General features: G+C 42.4%; 1 protein-coding gene across 4 annotated transcripts in view; it reads left to right on the top strand.

The window, feature by feature from the left end:
- Nucleotides 1-5,422: 5,422 nt before the first annotated feature.
- Nucleotides 5,423-23,033, top strand: part of satb2 (SATB homeobox 2) — a 49,577-nt gene continuing 31,966 nt past the window's right edge. For 2 of the 4 annotated variants that reach the window (XM_018732291.2, XM_018732293.2), the window contains exons 1-2: nucleotides 7,559-7,781; nucleotides 21,954-22,166. In XM_018732291.2, coding sequence (XP_018587807.1) covers nucleotides 21,998-22,166 — 169 coding nt within the window. In that variant the 5' untranslated portion in view covers nucleotides 7,559-7,781; nucleotides 21,954-21,997. Of the gene's footprint in view, nucleotides 5,459-7,462; nucleotides 7,525-7,558; nucleotides 7,782-21,953; nucleotides 22,167-23,033 lie in introns of those variants that run through there. The other 2 variants (XM_018732292.2, XM_029250581.1) reach the window with 2 other exon arrangements.

The following is a 23,033-nucleotide window of genomic DNA, read 5'->3' as shown; positions in this document are numbered from 1 at the left end:
AGCCCCCATTTACAACTGCCAATATTTTTTGGGACCCCAATTTGTGAAAAAGTTTCCACGCCCACGAGAGACACCAGATTATGATTATTATGGTGTCTAGTCCTTCCCCCCACCCCGGGTCAGGCCACAATAGATTAATGATTACTTTTGGAAATGCCACATGACAGCTGCGCGTGGGGCCAAAACACAATGCACCGCGCGCGGCCGAGGATGTCATGATGTTGTCACGCGGATGAAGTACTACCCGCTGGGTCACTTCAGCCGTGACAAGTAGGGTAAAGTACCTGTGCTGTGCTGTGTCCACGAGTAAAGGGCCGTGACACATAGCTGCGGTGCACAAGGTGACATCAGTGACAGGAAGAGAAGGCGCAGAACAGCCACGATGGCCGCAGGGGAGCACGTGGACGTGCACGTGGACGTGGAGTAAGGTACTTCACTTTTACCTCCTGTAGTGACAGCCAGGGAAGTGTATTCTAGAAGCATCGTGTGAGAGCAATTTAGGATTTTCAGGGGAAACTGTGAGCGACTCTTTCTGGACCTTGACAGTCGAGTGTAATATGTGCAATAACTCAGCAGTTATTATTATTATTATTATTATTATTATTATTATTATTATTATTATTATTATTATTATTATTGCCGTGAATAGAGCACATATGTCCCACCCTCCCCGAATCAATCTCATCAACCCATTAAACTTTTTTTTTTCTGAGCGCCTTAAATCTGCGCTACACAATTTAATTCTAGCAACAAACAGCATGAGCTCCGTGATTTGAAAAGTAAGAATTCCGACTCGATTAAACTTGACGTATTTCGAGCGACAGTTTCCACAAACGATTCAATGTATTTTAATAGATTTGGAGGTAAAACTCCGGTGTTTCTCGAACTCGAAGAAACCCAGATCCTCGTTTATTATAACTCCTATCATATCAATGCACTTGAATATTAATTTAACAGTAACGAAAATTTCCCCCCAAACCTTTAAATACTTTCAGAATAATTATTGGAATAACTAAGCTGTCAAAACAGCCAGCATGTTATGCAAACGTGTTTAAAAATATAATGTTTTTACTAAATGTTTTAAACTTATTTGGTACATTTTCGTTTAACTTTTCCAGTTAGATGCGATTAAACCATCCACTACATGTGATTAATTATAATTATACATCATAATTTTAATGTATAATTTATAGCTAATTTTAATTTAAAAATTTATTTAAAAAAAAGTGTATTTCAAGGGTTTAAAAAACTTTAAAACGTGTACAAATGAGTTTTCTCAGTTTTATGTACAGACAATTTTATTGGTTATGCAGATCAGCAGGTAGGAAAAATAATATTTTCAGTAGAATTTACAGCACAACATGATGCAGTTCATAAGGACCTTCCTTCACTTGAGACCTTTTTCTGATATTAGATTTTATTTCCCATTAACTGATGTTTGGCTAGAATAAAAGTTTCGACAGCGAGATTTCCAGCCTTTTTTCTTCCACAGACATCTTTTAATAATCCATTCGCCGTTTTTACGCCTCGAAATCCTCATTTCATATTCTGCTTCAATAGAATTCTGCGTTTTTTGCTCACTGGATTTTCAGGTGACTCTTTGGAAGCTGAAAACCTTTCTATCAATTGTAGGGATGGCTTTTTATTCCCGTAGAAGCAACTAAACATATTTAAAGTATAAACAAACGCCTTTTATTTTTTCCCCCTAAAATAATTCCTTGTTTTATTAACGACAGGAAGTTAATCGTTTGTTGACTATAAGAAGATTAAAATACTTTTATAATACCTTGATAATATGTATATTTATAACAATGTGTAGAAATATAGCACGATCTAATAATATAACATTTGTTTTATTTTATTTTTTAACAATGCTGTACTTAGAGCGGCCCTGAAAGGAGGAAAATTGGGATAATTGTTTCTATTTCTCATACAGAGCGGTGGGCAAATATCATATACATCATATACCTCAGTCTTTACGGTCTGCCTTCAGTCTCCTTTCATAATACATGTAATTTTGTAACTATCTCTGCGTAGGAATCACTTCATCGAAATATACTGATTTTTAATAGGTTTTACGTTCTTTGTCGTTGCTTCTACTTTTCTGGAAAATGTTGTATTTTTAATTGATGCAAATTATATGTTCCGTGCAAAGTAGGTCTGTGAGGATCAGTAAACGTTATTTAACTTGTTTGTCTCATATCACGTAACTGACATTACAAACTACACGTTTTTGTTCGTTTTTTATTGTCTAGTGGCTTCATCATGTATTATTCTAGCATTATTGTGGGAAATTATTTTTTTATTGAGAGAATATGTATATCCCGAAGAAAACGCATCTGCAGCGCAAGAAGCTCTGATTTATGCACTCGAACTGCACTTAAAAACAAGGTAAAACAAGGTGTCCACAGGCGAGTTTGAACCTCCTTGTTTTTTATCGATGTTAACACGAGTTGCACGATCAGAGCGCGTGGCGCACAAACGGACAAACGGAGAATCTCTCAGAAATGTCTCCAGGCCAGTAAAATGTGCGGCTCTATTATAGAGTCTATACTGTCCCGTCGAGGTCATTTTAAGTTCTTTACTGTTCTTTACATAACGGAGAGAACAGAGAGCGGATCGGTGTCACAGTGTCGCCAACGTCGTTACGCGCGCGCATTGATTGGATGCGGTCTGAGAATTAAACAATTTTGTCTGTAATTCCCTCGCATGCACTTAATCGAAAAAGACTTTCAAGCCCGTCATTAATAATTGTGCCGATACTTCTGTTTTACGAAAAAAAAAAAAAAACAACAAAATTTAAAAAAAACTCAACACAACACGTGGATCAATGTGAGATTTGACATCGGGGCGCGACAGGTTCGCATATTTCTCGACACCTGTGATGTCCACTTGGCGGCGCTCTTTCCGTATACAGTACTGTACTGTAGAGTTGTTGGGCTGTTTGCGCCGTTTGCGGCGCGTCCGTGAGCCGCGCGCGTCTCGTGCACACCGAGAAGGTGGCGAACGCGCTCGCGCAGCGGCACCGAGACCGGGCCGCTCGTGGAGCCGAGCGGTGAAACGCGTCACTCGTTCAGCGAAGCAGGATCAGATGAGAAAGCGGTTACATTTCCATGTGGCTGATGATGTGTTCCAGATTCTTCTCTCCATCACGACTGTTCTATGGACACTTTGCATTTCGCTGAGGTCTGTGTAAGATCAGCGGGTCATTTCCATGGAAACGGCGCGATTTGGGTGGAAACGGTGTCTGGACTCGAATAAGCGGGTGAGAGCGCTGAGGGCCAGTGGGGGCCTCACTGTAACCTTACCCTGGTACTTTCCCTGAGAGCCTCCGTGCGTGTCCACTCCCCGAACAGGGAACCCCGTGACAAACAGAGGTCCCTTTCTTACACAACAACAACAACAACAATAATAATAATAATAATAATAATAATAATAATAATAATAATAATTCAGTATTTCTTTTTGTTGCATATGTTCCACATTCTTACACTTTTTTAATTACATTTGCTTTTGTTTACTGCATTTTACCCGTCTCGAAATTTTAACAGTTTAAAAAAGTAGTTCGACCTTCGACACTACTTTTTTTTTTTTATTGCGAAGATCGGCACATCTATGTCAGTATAACAGTATCCTGGCATTATGATATTATAATAGTTATTTGAGAACCAAACGTGCTGCACTTTTTTAAAATTATATTTCCATGAAAAGGGATAATGATGATAAATGGGACATAAAAGTGATGCCTGGGTTAACTAAGTCGATCTTCGGACAGCTCATTTGGCTGTACAGCCCCAGGGTAGATTTACCCTAATAAAATTCAGTTCAAAATAACGGAAAGAGGGGCGACCACACACAGAACCGCCATGTACCCTTTTCCTTAGGTATGTACTGTACTGTATTTACTCGACTTTAAGTTACTAAACTCAGAGGTGTAGCACTTAACGTGCACTTTAGTTCCTTTCTAAACTGAGATATAGATATAAAGGTGTTATTTGGCCTATAGAATATATACAGCTTCAGTGTGTGAATAGTTTACACACACATACACGTGTTCAAACGGAATTAACCTAATTTTTGAAAATTAAAAATTAATGACACCGCATCGGGACTGTATGAGAGAAACATCACTCATGGTGTGTGCGAAATAAAATATTATTTTCTCACTTACCCAATATGTTTCCGCCCACAGCAGCTATTATTATTGACTTACGACGCTCTCCTGTCTCACCTGAGCGGCTCCGTCTTGAGCGCGCGCTTCACACACCTTCCCGCGAGCGACGGACCCGTTATGGTTAAGTGTTTCAAAGAGCAACATAAGTTCACCCCCGGAGTGTTTCCTTACATGTTTCTTCGTTGTGCGTTTATGTCTGCTTACATGATTTTATAATAATTCTAAAATACTCGTATCCGCGCTGTGTGTCTATCTAAATTATTTGTGTCTCCGCTGAAATATATACTGATATTTTAATAGGTGATCATATAATAATAATAATAATAATAATAATAAGAAGAAGAAGAAGAAGAAGAAGAAGAAGAAGGAGAAGAAGAAGAAGAAAAAGCAATAAAGTGGAACTTAAATATTAGTATTATAATGACACAACGAGTCACAAGTTGTAGGTCTAAAAGTTCTTAGTAATCTAAACACAAGAAGGCATCGTTTCTGTTTATTTATTCAAATGCCTGCTGTTTGAAGGAGAACTTTAGAGGTGTTTAGTGCTTTGCATGGATCATTAGAGTAAGTAGGAACAATGTGTTCGGCGATGATCGAGGGCATCTTGCTGAAAGAGCGGTTTAGGGCTCCTTCGCCCGGTCTGTGTCTCGCAGACTTGCTCTCTCTCTCTCTGTCTCGCTCTCACACACACACACACACACACACACACACACACACTAACATGCGCCTTCCTGCAGGATGACTACGAAAAGTCCTCCTTCATCCACAGGTTACAAAAAGACAAGGCAGAAAAAAACTGAGAAACAATAGAACCGAATGACACAATAGAAATAAATTAAAGGCTTTTCTTTTTTTTCGCGGTAGCCCTAATATATGTGGTGTTTCATTAAGGAAACGTAATGTTTATCAAGGGTAAATGATGCACTTAATTTACACCCCACCGCAATGAACCTGAACACCCTTCCCGGAGTTACTCTTAACGTTTCCCTCATTTATAGTTTCATTTAAAGACTTATTTCAATTATTAATGGCACTTTCACGGCACTAGCAGGAACCCCATGGAGCGCAAGCGGTAAACGCATCATCATCATCCTCATCATCCTCATCATCATCATATATAATAGCAGTGACGAATGAGGGACACGTGTGCCGTGGAAGATGCGCCCGTGGACGCGATTCTGTCGCTCACACGGTTAATTTCGCTTCGCCGGAGCCCTCGGACCCAGCAGATCCCACGCGCTCTAATTCACGCACTTTTACCACATCCCTCGAGAGATCGATCAGGTAAGAGAAACTCCTGAGTGACCAGCGTCGGCAGCGCATCTCGGTCTCGGAGTCCCACTCGGGGCACTTCTACTTTCTCCAGCGCGAGGACGGATAGTGAGACCCACACACACCATGTGTTGATAGAAGGCAATCGAACGCTTCACAGCAGAGAAAAAAAAAAAATTACTTTTCATCTTCACCTTCCAGAGGTTAATAAGAAATAAAGACTTGGCGGGGGGTCTCACTGCTCTTTCAAATCCTTAACTCAGCTAGTGATTGCATTAATTGCTTGTTGTTAATAGGGCGTGCGATTTGTTAACTTTAACAGAACTGTAATTGGGGGCAGATATGTTAATTTGTGCAATTTCTCAAACTTTTGCCCTGTTTTTTATTTTCTTAAGCCGAATTTTCACGTTTACAGAACGCTGGGTCGAGTGGCTGTGTTTGCTGCGCGGACCAGCGCTGGTCACCATGAGGTGTGTGTGTGTGTGTGTGTGTGTGTGTGTGTGTGTGTGTTGGGGGTCACTGGGCTCGAGCCACGGTCGCAAGGTCCAGCTCCATGCTGGATCTGCGCGCTGCTGTTATGCTTTTATTTTCACAATTAACTATAAAACGTGAAATATTGTTTGTATTAGTTGGACTGCAGCATACTGTAAAATAGCGCGTGTAGTAATATTCATACAAATGCGTTGCGCAAAAATATATTTGGGAAAAAAAAAAAAAAACGCTTACATTTGTAATTAATCAAGCATAAAACTTTACCTGCCAAACCAAGCAGTGGGATCCACAGAAATAATAAAAACAATCATGCAAATTTGACATATAATACTCTGGGACTGTCTGTCTGCTCCCGAACGCGTGATCAGCATTGTGGTCCGTCTGTGCATCATGGGACATTTTGCAAAGGCGCCTTAATTAAATATTAAAGTACAAACTTCGTGTGTTTTTTTTTCTTTATTTATTTTATTCCAGTATAAGAAAAAAGAGTAGGGGAGCCTTTTTGGTCAGCGTTAGTGTCTCAAATTATTAAAAGCCAATGATGCCCATACCGAGAGTGTGGTTTATTATTAACTAATTTCGGCTGACAGTGCACTTGGTGTATTTACATAAGGCGTCTAATAAAATAGTGAGAGGAGCGCGAGAGACCGCAGCGCTTTTATTCCTCGCTTATTACTCATTAACGGAGATCTCAGTCATCGCGCTTCTTTGAGCTCTTAAATGTCGCTCTATATTGTGACCAAGTGCGACGTTGCGAGAGATAAAAAAGTGGCTCCGAGGCCGAGACCGTTTTTTATGACCCTGTTACGCGATTGCGCCTCTCCGTGCCGTGATTTTTCTTGAACGGACGGACGCTCGAAGTGCGCGGACTGTGGACACTTCGCTTGGGCTGAACGCGATGAGACCGCCCCCCCCCCCATTAATGGCGCGTGGAAGTGTTGGAGCGCTTTGAGTGAACAGCACACCGCGAAACGTGAGGAATTATCGGCCCTAAGGCGATCTATCTCTTCCTCTAAGTCGCGCGAGCGCGCGCGCGCCTCTCTCTCTCTCTCTCTTCGCGTCCCGCTCGCTCCCTGCCTTCATCCCTCCCCTCCTTTCTCTCTCTTCGCGGTACCCCTCTCGTGATCCCTCTATCAGTCCGCGCTCCCGCGGGCTAGGGACACGTACATCGCCACGGGTGCGCGCACTCGCGCAGACACACACGCGCGCGCTCGCACGCACAAACGCACACACATCCTTCTCTCCGGGCTATGATTCAGCTATAAGGAGCGTATAGTTCTTTGTAGAATATCTCTTTTTCACATTTGCACGTGTCCCCCTTGGTCATATCTGTCCCGCGCGCGGATCTCATTTTCCTTCCTGCAGCTGTTGAAGTCCGCGCGAGGAGCGCTGCCCCCCCCCCCCCCAAGGCTTTACCGGGAGCAAGACGTGAGGACCCCGCCAGTGGACGTTTCACACTCTCGGCTCGGCCCCTGTGCAAATCTGAGCCGGTGTGTGTGTGTGTGTGTGTGTGTGTGTTCCTGTGAAACCCTGACGCGGCACCACAGCGCAGCCATCAAAACAGTCGGGGCAGCCAGTGAGCAGCGGTACAGTGACAGTCTCTCTCTCTCTCTCTCTCTCTCGCTTTCTCCCATAACACCCTGCCTTATCTCTCCCTCCTTTCCCTCACTCCATCACACACTCTCACACCCACGTCAAGTGCGCAGAGACGTGGCCTCGAGCTCCAAGTCGAACCGATTCCACCGGCCCGCGACGAACAGAACTTCAACCCTGGATTCGATACTTTTGATCAATGGACAGAACCTTCTCGGCGGCCACTCGAGGCACAGACACCCCCTGAGCAGTAAGTACAGGGCAGCGACGGCGCTTCACTCACTCATCACACACTCGAGCTGTGCTCGCGCTTTCTCTCTCTCTCTCTCTCACACACACACACACACACACACACACACACACACACGGCCGCTCCGCTGCGCTGGTTATATTGATCAGGATCGGTCGCGTTTCACTTGTGAGGACTGAACGTATTGCATGACTTTCACTGTCAGCATCTAGCCAACTTTATTATTACTGTGATTATTATTGTTGTTGCTGTTGTTGTTTTTGTTGTTAAAGTGAAAAAAAAAGCAGCTCTTACCGCACAACTTACTCCTGCACTCCGGTAAACTTTCTTTATTGGTTTTCATGGTTAATCACTAATTGATGTCCACTAATAGTTGGCTAATTGTTGTACCGACACACACACACACACACACACAGTTATGCGCTACCAGGGTAAAACTAGTACTGGAGCGATGGCTGAAATCGGGGCTGAAATGCGGGAGGAGCTCGGCGCGTTTGTGCAAGAAGGTGCAGCATCTCAAGGTCACAAACTTATTGAAATGCTCTCGTGCCACTTTTTGCGCAATGGAAAAAGACTCAGGTGTGTCGTGTATATAAAGTATCGTTTTACTGAAGTATGGCTTTCTATAAAGTAGCTGATATTTTATTTGTCAGTAGATTACATGCATTTTTTCTCTGGAAAATAACAGTCGTGCGCTTATTGAATCACTGAAGAGTGAAAGCACCGTGAAGACCATGGTAACTTGTACCCAGTACTTCAGCCCTGCTCACTGTGTCTGCGCTGTACATTTTCACTAATGGCCCGTTGCCTCAGTATTACTTTACTCTCATTCTACCATAGGAAAATTAATTTAGTATCTGTTTTTACTGTCTTTTGTGTCTCTTCTGTTGTTGGAAATATCGTGAACGTCTCGATCACTGCTTTTTATTTTCACATCACACACATGCCGTCGTAATGCAATCGTGCGAAAATCGTTGTCATATTTGTTTCTATGATTTTCATAAACTGCTTAATTATCAATTCAATGATTTATAAAAAATACGGATTTTTTTAAACCATTTTTTTTTTCCCACAAGAGATGCACTTATAGTAGTCGTCTCAAAACTAGCTCTTAAAAAATGCTACATGTCATAAGGGGAGCTGTTCAAGGTTACAGAATTAATGAAACAGAAGTATTTATGTATGTTGCTGCAATAGGCGACAAAAAATGTTACTTTTAATTTACTTTCAATAATTGTTCGTCTCGCAGATCAGCGCTTGTTACTTTTTAAGGCTGATGAACAGTACATTTGTATCTCGACAAGTGTGTGTGTGTCATTGAGTGTGAATTCAAGTTCGAGCGCATGAATGAGCCACCGACGTGTCCGTGTCTCTTCGTAAGTCCCTCCACTCAGCTCGGACCCGGGGGAGGATATGTGGCCCCTTGCAGGGGTTCCCGGCCGAAATCGGGACGCACGGAACCCTTGCGCTGGGCTCCGCTTTCTGCGAAACACACACACACACACACATACACACACGCACACACGTGTCGAGTTCATACGTAACGCCTGCTTTTCCGTGCACACTTTATGTAGCAGGTTCATGTGTCGCAAACGTCCACATACTTTCATGACAACCAGTTTTTAAAGCGTCGGGCTCCTCACAAATGTCATTTGCTTATCAATCATTATTTCCATCTTTTCATATTACCGGGACTACTTCATCATATACATAATATACGTTCACTAGATCATAGATGGACACAGTTTGGGAGGTTTTGCTTTTTTTTTTTAAATTTTGTACCCGATCCTTTATTGTGAGAATTTCGATGAGGTCGCAGTTTTATTTTGTGAATTAATTTGCCACCTGCTTTTTTTTTTTTTCAACGAGCTGAAAAGCATCTGTCGATATGAGGCGTTGCAGCCTGTCACAAAAATCCTGCTATTTTTCATGCGCAAAACCGTGAAGAAGAAACCCTGTGCTACTGAGGTCAGAACGAAACGAATTTTATAAAGGTCAGGAAAGAATGATTTTTTTCCCCCCTTAAATTTATCTTTTCGATTGGGTACGAAATGCAAATGATTATGTCACGAAGAAGGAAATAATTTAATTGAACGAGAATGAGGAGAGAAAGTATCAGTTACTTTTACAGCGCTGACGAACTGTTACAGTACGGAGAGGAACTATATTTTAACCGACAAATTAGTAATTTAATATCAGTTCTTTCTGTGTCAGTGTTTCGGACGCACAAGAATACATGGATTAGAAAGCCATTGATTGATTATATACGTTCGAAGTACAAGGGAAATAATATCATTAGTACAAAAAAAAAAAAACAGACAAAATAAATTTTGTATATTTTGACAGATATTGTAAAAAGGCATGCACGCAGTTAACAGTTATATTTCGGTTGAATAAAACATAAATTACCTAAGTAAATTCTTTAGAGAAAATGCGGTATTAGTCGACGTGTTTCTCGCACATTCCCACAAGCACTTGACTGTTTAACATAATTTAAGATATCAACATCTGAAGAAAAACGTGGTTTATGAAAGACAAAAATGTGGTAAAGTTGTGTACCTGTTATTACTGGACGGCAAAATATGAAGCAGCGAACGACTGCAGTTAGATTTTCAGTTTTAAGGCACACAAAAGTGCGCCGAAAGCGTAAAACAGCAGACAGAGAGTGTGAGTAAGGGCAAAATAAGGTACACTGCACGTGGCACACACACACACACACACACACACACACAATAAAGTTCACTGAGCTCCGCTGCTATCCGCGCGCGCAAACAAACAGTAAAATACATTCATTCAACCTGAACAATTTCACTCTCTTCTTGTAACCGCACTGCTTCATTTTGGGACAACAGTTCCTGCTGCACCAGATTTTTAAAAGATAAATATACCTGTATATATATTTTAAAAACGTACTTTTCCTCAGTTTTCCTCTCAACTTTCCTTTTTTACAACCCTAAGGTTAAACAAGCCCTGGGGCTCCAGCGCGCGCCCTCGTCGCGAGCGATCCGCATTTTCGGTGCGCGAGCGGAAGAGCACGTGACCGCGGCCCCAGCGCAGCGGAAGGTGTCCGCGTGCGAAGTGTCTGCGTCGCTGTGTTCAATTACGGCAAAGCGCACATAATCTCTGGTAGCCGGGCCAGAGCGCGCGACGGGCCGTGGTTCTGCCGCCCGCGACGTAACATGCAAATTAGTCGCCGTCACAGGAGACGCCGACAGACAGACGGAGTTTTCCAGCCCGCATCGCGCGCCATTATTCCTCGATTCTTTCTCCAAATGTGTCCACGCGTTTGTTTCCTCGCACTTTGTTGCTTCTCTGCCTCTTCTCCCTGAGTGGAGGGACAGAGAGGGATCAATATACTGTAGCCTACTGGTAAACTTAAGGCTGAGCTTGTCCAAAGTCCCCAACCCCAGAATGCCCCTGGTGCGCACAGTCTTATTTCCTCTGCTCTTCCTTCACCGGGCCAGTGTGAGGATCAGCGCTAAACACTCAGTAGAGTTGACACCCAAGAGGGTCCGGCCCAGCTCTTCGTATCCTGCTTATTATAGCCGGTCTCGCTTAACAGTACAGTGGGAGCTTGTACTGTAAGTCTGGACGTTACGCGTTAGTCGTCCCTGTTCTCAAAATGCCACTGCGTTCTTACGTTGCGGTCATCTCTTAAAGGTTCAACAGCAGTGCAGGCTGCAGAGTCGCATGAAACGCAGGCAATGAAAGGGCGACACGTCGAGCTGGAACCGTTGTTTCGGTGGTCGAACGGTTCCACCTTCTTGAAGAAAAAGTTTTCAGCTTTGATAGCAGGTTGAAGTGTGTGCTTTTACACACATGTCCAGGGACAAACATCTGCCCACCGCTCCCCGCCATCTCTCCAGCCCGGTGTTCTCGAACCGCATGGTCGCCACATCCTCCACCAGCAGCACAATAGAAATGTTTTGACTTCCCAGGTATTTCTCTGTGGTGTGACCAGTATGCAGCACACAGTGTATGTTGACTTTGGAGCTGCTGAATATTTCATTTTTTGCTTTGAAAAGAGATGCTAATGGACAGGATTGTTATTACGTATTAGGTACTACCTTCTATCCTTAGTCAATTTTTCCAATTATTATATTTAATTTTTTTAATCAATAAAAATTGCATTCATAAATTAAATCCACTGAATATAAATAAAGAAGGAAAGAAGATATTTTTTCATTGTTAAGTTTAAAAGAACACTTTTTTAAAACTAAGTTCCTAAAATATTAGAAAACATTTAAAATATTTAGAATTTTAACTAAAATCATTATTATTTCTAATTTAGTGCAAAATTATGCATATTTTAAAATATTGAATTCTTACACATTTGGTTAATTTGTTCTCAATTTACTGGAAAACATGTTGCAAATAATATTAAATTAAATTTAGATATTTCGAATACAGTGTAATATTGAACATCAGTATCCAATGTAATTTTGTTAGGTCATTGTGATTACATTATTTAGTTAATTAGTGAGATTGCCGTGCTGATAATGGTGGCAGTTATACTATAAAAATGCATTTAGTGTTTGATAAAAGTACTAATGAATGAAAAAAAAAATATAAATGTGTTTTCAAAGAAATTTCTTAGAGTAGAGAACTAATAACTAAAATTAAAGAATATTTATTTATTTATTTAGTTTTGCTTTAAGGTCTTTGCTTTGACACCTTGTATCTCCATCATTTGCCAACAAGTGGCCACTTTTCAACTTTGTTCTGCTTCCTGCTCTGATGTTTGTGGGATTATGTTGTTACAGTGGCGTAGCTTTAGACGTGGCTTTGCGAGATATGAAACATTAGAGAAAGATTAACGTTTGTAACCTAAATGAAGGCTGTTTAATGGCAGCTAAGGAGGTGTAACTAATTAAAAAATGTGAAGATGTTCAATGTACGAGTGTCACACACCATACGTTTCGGGGGGAACATTTGAGCTTCACCACCGTTTTGGGATCAGCAAAGCAGCTAAAATTTTTCACCAAATAGTGTTTTCGAAAATTAAATGCTGAACCAAAGGATCATGTCAATAATCACTTTTGCATTTTATGCCCTGTCAGTAATTACATCCTGCCCACTGTGGCAACAGTAAAATGAACTGAAATCCAAATGCCAAACCAGGCTAATTGTTTCTGAATGAGGGCATCCAATCAAAAGCAGAGCGCTTGTGCAGTGAGCTGTAACCCCTGAACTTTAGGGCTAACCTTCATTCAGGTGTTCCTTTAATGGGCTGTTTGCTCGATGAAGACAAAGAGCTCATCACTATTGTTAATCTTCATGGGAGTCGGAGTGTCTTTCGCTCTTTTATTTGCTTTTCTGGTGTTTCTCTACGTAAGGTACACTGATCTGCTCTTCCTTTTACAGTATTATAACCTTTGGTTACCATTAATCCTATCACAAGGCATTAGTGATTTAAATGACATATTTAGGTACACTATGCATGATGCCGCTAGCGTTTGGCAGCACATTTAAATTGAGTTCAGCAGATACTGGTGCTAAAATGACTGTGATTTAATTGCCACCATTTAACGATCAGTTGGAGGATTTATTTTTGGGTTTATAATAATATAAAATGTTACATATATTTTCAAGATTACTTAGAACTTGAAATAAAAAAATACAGTTTTTAAGGCTAAGAGTTTCCACGCTGACTGGATCGTTCTCATTAGGGGAACATTATCATTTCTGTTAAAAGTGCTAAAATCAAAATGACAACACACAGCCCTGTTAATGCATTAGAGTATTTGTTTGTATTTTTTTATGGAGTTCCAAGACAAACAGGAACACAATTTACAGAGTCCTGTAGATGTTTCAGGTAATACAGAGCATGGGACCAGTTTGCGATATGCACTGTGAATGAATTTTAGGCTCTTTGGAGGAAAAAGAAGCGTAGCCTAGGAGAGACAAAGCTGAAAATGCAGAGTGCAGCACTGTTGTGGCCGATGTGTCACACTGGGTAAGGACTTGGAAAGCGAAATAAAATTGTTCACTGGAATTGCTTCTTGGAAATGTTGTCCAAATACCCAGCAAAATTTTTAAACTGTCTAGATTGCTCTGGAAAAAAGTGCAATTGCAAAGAAGCAAAGTGAGAAGAAATAATAATAATAGTAATAATAATAATAATATTTTTTTGCACTGTTAAAATAGAATTTATTATTTGAAGGGTTAGAATGAAAATGTCTTAGCCATAAAACCCTTCAGGTAGCCTTTCTGGTCTGACTTTCAATGAAGTTTTTAATGAATCTGCTCCAAGCACAAAGCAGCAACTTGTCTCCCCTCAGTACTGCGAGAATGAATTTGTTGTAGTCCGAGTGCACTGTACCCTCTGGGGCAGTACCACGTTCTACCGTGCTTGTGTGTCTGTGCCAGCGCTTCTGCTCAGAGCTACGGTGGCTGCGGTGCATGCTGCCTTCCTGCGATCCGCTCGGGTCTTTGCTCAACTGCTGCTCTGGATCTGCATGTTTGGCTCCCATGTGTGCGAGTTCAGTACGTCTGCGCTCTGAGTCAATGTGTGGTCTCTTTGAGTGTCAGTGCAAGCGGGCCTGTGTTGTGTGCCACTTATGGTTTGTGTGGTTTTGTGTGGTTCTGTGTGTGAGCTTTGTGTGTGTGAGCGTGTGTTGTGTGTGTGTGTGTGTGTGTGTGTGTGTATGTGTGTGTGTGTGTGTGTGAGAGAGAGAGAGAGAGAGAGAGAGAGAGAGAGAGAGAGCACTTTCTGTGACAGGGGCAAAGAAGAAGGGGGCGTTAAACAGGTTCACAAGAAGTGAACACCCGACTGCTCGACCACACGCACGCACGCACACACACACAGAGATGCCTAACCCTGAACACCAGTGAAGAAATATAAGAGCAGATAACAGAGAAAAGTTGAAATAGTAGTTTGGGAAGCACATGGGGTTTGCCCAGCTTTACATCTTCATTTGTAGATGATTTGGGGCATAACAGGGTCAGATGACGGTTTGATTGAAGCTGTTAATGCTTTTTCATTGGAAGCCCTATAACTAATGCCTCACTTAACATAACACAAGACCAGTTACTAAATGGACAGGAAATAAGGCTAATGTTTAAGGGAATTCTCTAAGCTAAATGTGTGATTTTGTTCTACTGCTTGTTCTGGATGAACTTTAAAACTTATTTGTATTGTGAGGTATGTAGTCCTGCATATACAAATGGCCAAAGGTAATGAGAGACTGACTTTCAATTTTCTTTCCCTTCCCTCTCTTGAGTATGGAGCCCGCCAAGTGCCTCGAAGTATTCATTTATTAAAACAAGAGCGGAGGATCGTGCAGTATGTGAGAAAGCTAAAGCATACATACAAAATAATAAGGTGTGCATGTGAAAACGGTAAATTGAGTGTAAAAGTTCAGAGAATTAAAACAACCAATCGCGATAAATGTAAAATCGTGGTTCTTCATTTTGCTGATGCTTTTCTCCAAAGCGACTTACGATGTTAAACTACCTTCAGTTATCGACACATGTATAGAGCTGAGTAATTTTTACTGGCGCAATAAGTACTTTGCTCAAGGGCACTACAGGACGAGCAGGGATCCAACATTCGTTACTAACGCTACGTAAGGTCTCTAAAGGCATGGTGTCCATGTGCTGTGCACAGTGAAAGATACAGACAGTGATCCTGGAAACACTCTTTCTTTATGTCATCAAGACCTGCGAGGCACGTGATGACAATGTCTCCATCCTGGGAGAACAATCTCTCCCACCTTGTGCTTCCATAAACTCTGGGTCCCTGCAGCCCTGCATTAGGATGAGCGGATATTGAGAATGAATAAATGAATGAATGAAAATACACTAAAAGACAAGCTAGAAATAACAATTGTTAGACATTTTGTGCAATACACACACACACAGTGGCTGAAGCTGCTTGTCCCAAATGGGGTTGCAGCAAGCCAGAGCCTAACCTGGCAACACAAGGCACAAGACAGGAGGGGACACATCCAGGATGGGATGCCAGTCCATCACAAAGCACCCCAAGCAGGACTCAAATCCCAGACCCTCCTGAGAGAAGCACCCAGCCTAACCCTCTGCACCACCGTGCTCCCCTGTACTTGTACAATAATCTGACTTAATTATTTTTAGCTGACATTTTTTGTTCAGGAACCAATGATTGATTTTTTCCATAAGAAATAATAGTTATTAGACCCACAATTTCTAGCCATGCGTTACCATTTTGTGTGCTTATTTAATTTTTTCGTTAATTTTGATGGCACCTCACTGGCTACGATGCTCTTAAGTGTCATTGGCTCTATTCTTTTTTAGCCCCTCTAGCTGAGAACGAGGTTTAATACCCCTCTTCCCCTCCACCCACACTATATTTTTGCTGTGTATCTTTCTAATAGCCCTATATGCTCCTCACGTCCCTTCCTTTCTCTTCTCAAGGTTATGCCTGTGAGTGCATTCGGGTCAGTAGTATATCATTTACTGCCCACACTTTTCTCTGTGTAGCACAGCTGGCTCAGAGCAAACAGGAAAGACGGGGCAGGGATAGTGAGTAGCGTTATAGCAGCGCAGTTTAAAAGTGCTGTCAATGAGTTCCCAGCACAGCCTCATTCCCCTCGGACACCTTGTGCCCCTTAATTCTCTTCTAACCTACGGGCCAGAAATAAAAGTGACAGTGAGGAAAATAGTCTCTCTATTTGAAGTACAGTATACTGTAGTGGAGTTTAGACCCTTGTGTGTATGTGTTGTGGGGTGGGATAGAGTGAAGTTGACAAATTCCTAGAAACCAAAGCATTTTGAATACACTTATTCACTAGAGTTACTGTTGTCTTTTGCCATCATCGCGATAAGAAGTGGTTGAGGCACCAAAGTACTCTCATAGCAAAGACTGTGAGGTAATGCAGAAATTTCAGGCCAACTATTGGTGTGTGTGTGATGGAAATGGTGCCAGTACTGTGCCCTTAAGGACTGTACTCTCAGTAGTACCACAGTAATATCCTATCATAAGTTTTTCCTTAATTTACTTTTATAAAATGAATGTATGTGCAGCATTTGAAATTCCAGTACATGAGACGTGCGGAGAAAAACAACTGGACATCAGAACTGTCCGGTGTGTTAATATTTAATCTGTGCTTGTCTCTCAGGCTAACAAGAGAAATATTTATAGATGGTGAAGTGTGGAACACGGAGTAGTTCAGCAGATTTTGCTAACGGGAGACGGAGACAAATGAAAGGCTTGTTCTCTCCACGGCCCATAACAAGATGCATTGTGTCATTACCCAGTAGGAACTCAACGCAATCAGCTCTTAAGTGATGTGATTGTAGCACAGTTGCTCTTCACATGAGAGCTGCAACGACTGTAATTACAGTGAGAGGGACTATGAGCTACGTTGTGCATGTGCTGCGGGGAAGAAGTGAGCTTTCGCATCGAGGGACGGCGCTGAATCGTCGACAGCCATGGGCAAGAGTCTTGGCACCCTTGCAGATAGCTCAGGATTTTCTCTCAGAATAAAATGAGATTGACAGGAATATTTGAGTCTTGCAATTCTTTAGTTCACTGTCAATATTATGTTTATTTAATGGACACTTTTCATCAAAGCAACTTACAATGTTAAGGTGACAGTTATTACAGATACAAACTTACAATTATTTACCCATTTATACAGCAGGGTAATTTTAGTGGAGCAATTTAGAGTAAGCAGCTAGCTCAAGCATACTACAGCCATAGGTGGGGCTCAAACCTGCAATGTTTGAGTCTAAAGACAGTGGCTTTAACCACCAAGCTACCACCTACCTCCTAGAGCACTTGCATACCTGTGGATATATTACAACGCTTTGTTTTTGATTCAGAACTATGTTATACCCTTTTAAATGAGGAAATGTAAATAGATGGCATTGCGATGTGAAAAGAGCAGTTGGGAGCGCATACCCTTCACATGTGGGAGAACTGGAGCGGATTGCGCCAGAACAGTGGGTCCAACCGCCAGTACAGAAGGGCTGGAAACTCCTCTCTTAGCTGCTTCATTGCAGCGAAGGCTGCGGTACAAAATATTGAGTTGGTGGTGTCGATAATTTTATCAGCACATTTTATTTTTTATTTTCTGTTTTATAAGAATATATTAAGTCTTGGATAAAAAGCAAAGATTCTGTAATATTAAGGAAGTAGGGAATTACGAAGACCAAATACCTTGGTCAATTTCACAGTATTTTTTGCGCAAATTGTGCATTACTAAGCAATTTAGCAATATTTCTGGCCATAGCTGTACATACAATGCAAGGCTCACAGTTTTTAATCTGGGTTTTAGAAGAGGTGAGAAGTTGTGCCGCTGTCTATCTTTGCTAAGTCAGACTCCTTCCGTTGTGGCATATATTACATGTGTTTGTCATATGACTTGCTTCAACACCACGTCCCTTTGAGGGATGAAAGGCCCGATTACTCAGAAGTAATCGCTCAGAAATGACATCACCGAAGCACCTTGGCATGATGTCATCGCTCTCAGCATCAGCTGTCCCCTCTGGCTTTTTCAAAAGGATATCAGCTTTATTTCCCCAGACTGTTAAGTATTCTGAGCCAGTGGTTCTAACTGTGTTAGCATGCGTTTACTTTTCAGAACAGATGCTTTAAATGAACCTTCTCAGCAAATGTGGCCAACAGTGGTTTGTGTGACCTGCAAAGTGCCCCCTAATGTACAGTTATTTCTGAACTGGAGGGAGTTTAGTGGGGTTCGGTACAGTTCCGTATCATCTCGGAACACATCTCCTCCATCAAATGTTTTGAAAAAGGTGGAAAGATGTAGGAGGATTGTTGATTAGGATCAGTATTACTGGAATCCTACTTTGGGTCAAGTTGCAACTTGTGGACTGCACTCTGGAACAGAACTGAAAGCACATTGAGTGTGTGAAGGACCACAGCACTCTACTCAATTAATTGTTGTTTGTATTTTCTACATGTGCTTACATTTACATTAATTTAGCAGACACTTTCTCCAAAGCAACTTCCAATGAACTCCCTGTAGTGTTATCAGGCCACACACCTTATTCACCAAGGTGATTTACACTGCTAGATACACTACTTACACTGGGTCACTCATCCATACATCAGTGGAACACACTCTGTCACTCACACACTACAGGTGAACCTGAACAGCATGCCTTTGGACTGTGGGAGGAAACCCACGCAGACACAGGGAGAACATTCAAACTCCAAGCAGACTGAACGGGGACCAAACCCACATTCCCCCACACCAGCCAGGTGCCATGAGACAGCAGCACTACTCGCTTTGCCACCATGCTGCCTGTGTTCTAAATATAAAATTACCTAATTAGCAAAAGTAATTCTCTCTGCAAAATTATCAACTTTTACAAAACGTACATTTTATGCTTTGTATTTGGATATTTACTGCAAAACCTAAGCTAAATGGTTCACTTCAAGGCACCGAGCATCGCCTCTTCTGGGATTTGAATCGGCAACCATCTGATCATAAATCTGGAGTTTCCTGCAACTAAAACAATGCTAATGTGTTCCCTTGAATATTCATGGGAATCAACATATACTGAGGTGTGTGAGAAAATATGTGGGGGTACCCTGATCTTTGAACCGGAGCTTCCCCAGTCTGCTTTCTTCATGTTCTAGTATGCTTTGGTGACCACATGTCCTTCTTGCCTTGAGCGCTCTGGCTCCTTTGCACCGGTGGCAGCCTCAGTTTTCCATCCTCGGGGTCCTTGGCCTCTGGGGGCCTTTTTTCTCTATTAATGGTCCTGTTACTGCAGCAGTAGAGGGCAGCGAGAGCAACCAGGCAGCTAATCTGCCGGTCGCCGTTCCTGAGTGCCGTGCAAAACTGTTTATTAGAAGCAGACCCGTTTGTCATCTCGTGAGCGGAGGAGGAGAAGAAAAAAAGTGTGTGCGTCTAGTCAGAGTCATTAAGATTTATAAGCATTAATTACATGTGCACGCTATGTTTCTTTCCTCTGAGTTATGGAATTGTGATCTAGGTTTGGGATCATCTGGAGCTATGTGCAGGAAGTGGAACAGCAGGGCTTACAGGTTTGACATCCTACTGACAACACGTTGTAAAGGGTTAGGGTATCCCAATCCATGTGCCACTGGGAAGTCTTTTACTGAAATTTACATCCATTTTGGCAGCAAAATACTGTGAAATTTGAGAAAATGCAGAGCAACACAACTTTTTGGACTTTCATTACTATAAGTGATAGACATTTGTGGCATTTTGCTGTTGGTAATAGTTACTGAGTGCGTGCCTTTGCTCAAATGCATCACAGTTTTTTTACTACTGGAATTTTAAAGCCCGAATCACATGTCTATAAGTGTGTACCTGTCCACTTGCGGATGACAGACATACAAATTCAGATGATGAGCAGAGAATGTTCTCCCTGGTTTGTGGTCTTGCGCTGGGCATGTGATGCCCTTCAGCCTGGAGTACATGGCACTTATAATGGGGTACAGTGTTGTGGCTGGATGTGGCTGTGCTCATTAAAGCAAAGGTGTAGGACAGTGTTCTGTTGGTGTACACTACTGTATTGTGTGTGTGTGTGGGTACTTTGCGTATATGTTGTATACCCAGTTGTGACTGTTTGCTGCTGTTGCACAAGAACGGACTATTAAAGTTATTGCAGGCCTGGTGGATCCCATTTAGGTTAAACTGAATTCAGGGCACAGACTGTACTCTCTTTTTTTAGTCAAAGTGCTGAGGCTAATTCTAGGTTTCAGGCCTTGTGTTCAGGAATGTAGAAATAGCTGGTGCTAAATGCCTCTTTGAATTCTTTGAACTCATTTGGTCAAAATAATTCATACATTTGCTTTTTGTTTTGCTGATTTATTAATTAATTCCAACATGTGAGATGAGAAGGGTACTCGTAATTCTGCTCAGAACTATTTACAGTGGTTGCTTTCATCCCTTCTCATTTGGAAACTAAATGCAAAGTCCTCAGTGTCTGCTGGTAGAGGGGCCACCGTGGTTTGTGGTTGTGCAATTAATGTGTTCCCAATGACTGCACTGTCTAAACAAACGGGCCGCCTTGGCACGGTGGCCCTTTTGCCATTCAGGAAATTCACCTCTTTAACCCTCTGCCTCTCCCGGCCATGTGGCAATATGCATCGGAACCCCACGTGCATGACTCTCCCTCCCCCAGCAAAGGAAACAATGGAGGTGGGAACACTAGCCGTTCACTTTTATTGATAAATATGAACATTAAACATTTTCCTGTCTCCTCTCACAGTGTCCTACAAATCATGTCTCTCTCATGTTTAATATTCACACTAGGTGCCAGGTCAGCCCATTTGGATCCCTGAGCCCCTTTATTACTTGGCAGGTGATCTGCACATCTTGGCAGTCACTCTAATAGATATTACCCATTTTAAGGATTTGGCTGAAAAACACAGGCCCCTTCATGTCCAGCACAGCACGGCACAGGCCTGAGACTGAGAAGTGAGTGGACAGCATGGGGAATGGGGGGATCGTGGCCTGTTGGCCCCCCTACACTCCCACCCGACAGTCCTGTAGCCCTCAGACCTGTTTACATTCCGCACCCATGCTGGCGTACACCAAAGTATTCCAAGTGAGTCGCACTGTTTGTCGATAAGGAAGATAAGTGAGGTCTGATCAGGGCCAGCCAGGCTCCTGGACACAATCGTCTTTGATTTTGGGAGCACATCTCTGTGTTTGTTTGTGTGTTGTGTCTGCCTCGTGTTGTTGTGTGTTTTGTTTTGAAAAGGTAATGTACCCTTTTACTTCTGTGTACGAAGCACTATTGGCTCTGCGCTGAAAGGTGACAGGATTCTGTCGGGTAACTTGCCTCTTTTCTTTGGCACTTAGATTTACACTTATCTGGCACAATTAACTTTTCAAAGAGACACTTTCCTTTTCAAAACAACGTTAAGCTTACAGTGTTAAGCTGCTTAGACTGGTTTACCTATTTATACAGCTGGGTAATTGTTACTGTATCAATTTAAGGTAAGTACCTTGCTCAAGGTTACTACAGTAGGGGGTGGAACTTGTGCCTTGCAGTGGCTTTAATCGCACTTCAGCCTACGGTCTATATTTAAGTCCTTTTGGTTTACCTCTATTAGTCTTTTTTCCTACATTTTAAATAATGTAATATTAGTCGACACCTTCTCTGTTCTCCTCCTGCCAGCTCTCCCCTCGTTGTCTACCTCGGCTCATATTTCTCCTAACTCCTGGATGTCTTCTTCAACCCCGCCAGGTCATTACCCTCTGGTGGGCGGTCCCCCTGGCGGTTGGCGGGGGATGGAGCGTGGAAGCGAGAGCCCCCGACTGCGGGAGAGTCCTGAGAGACGGGGCGCCAGCCCAGACCTCAGTGGTCCTCCACCGGGGAAGATGAGCCGGCTGGAGCTGAATGGGAGCCCCCCAGGACCACGCAGCCGCCACAACGGTGCCCCCCTAAGGCCCCTGGGAGGTACAACACTCACAAAGCTCACCAGCCTTTATAATACCGGAAGAGACTGCATCATAGAAGATGCTACATACAGTACATACAATACTGTGTATTAAAACATATCTTTGTGTTATACATTCTGAAACATAGTTGGGTACCAAAGCATGCATGGAACTGTCACACTTAATTATGCCATAATGTGTCATCAATCTCGATACGCTGTGTTGTAAAAGCACATAAGCAGTAGAGAATTGTAAGAGGAATGACAAAGCTGCAGAAACACGAAATATGTGTGTGTTAAGTACAGTGTTTCCTGGTACAACAGAACAGGGATAAGTGCTGAACAGTGAAATGCACCCAGACTGATTTGTCTTTCTCCATGCTGAATTTCTGTGTTTATGCTGTGTCATGTGCATCTGTATCAGCGTTAGCTCTGCACAAACTGGGGTTCACAATGAGATCGCAGCCTAAGCAGATCCATGGCAGACATGCGTGCACTACGACTATAAGGAGGGTCATGTCTGAGTTATGAAATGCTGTTGATGTTATGCTGTTCTAAATGTGTAGCCATCTGTTTTTAAAATGTAGTACTGCAGCTCATGCTAACTTAAGCAATTACTCAAGTGTGGGCAGCCTGGTGGCACAGCTAGTAGTGTTGCTGTCTCATAGTGCCTGGGTGGTGCCAGAGGATGTGGGTTTGATCCCTGTTCAGTCTGTGTGGGGTTTGCATGTTTTCCCCATATTTGTGTGGGTTTCCTCTGGGTGCTCTGGTTTCTGTTCACAGACATGCTGTTCAGGTTCACCTATAGTGTGTGAATGACAGAGAAAGTGTGTGTGTCCCACTGGTGTATGGATGAGTGACCCATTGTAAGTAGTGTATCTAGCAGT

The sequence above is a fragment of the Scleropages formosus genome, chromosome 1 (genome assembly GCF_900964775.1).
Source record: "Scleropages formosus chromosome 1, fSclFor1.1, whole genome shotgun sequence".
Lineage (NCBI taxonomy): Eukaryota > Metazoa > Chordata > Actinopteri > Osteoglossiformes > Osteoglossidae > Scleropages > Scleropages formosus.
Note: the sequence above shows the minus strand (reverse complement) of the source record. Positions and strands in the feature narration are given on the sequence as shown.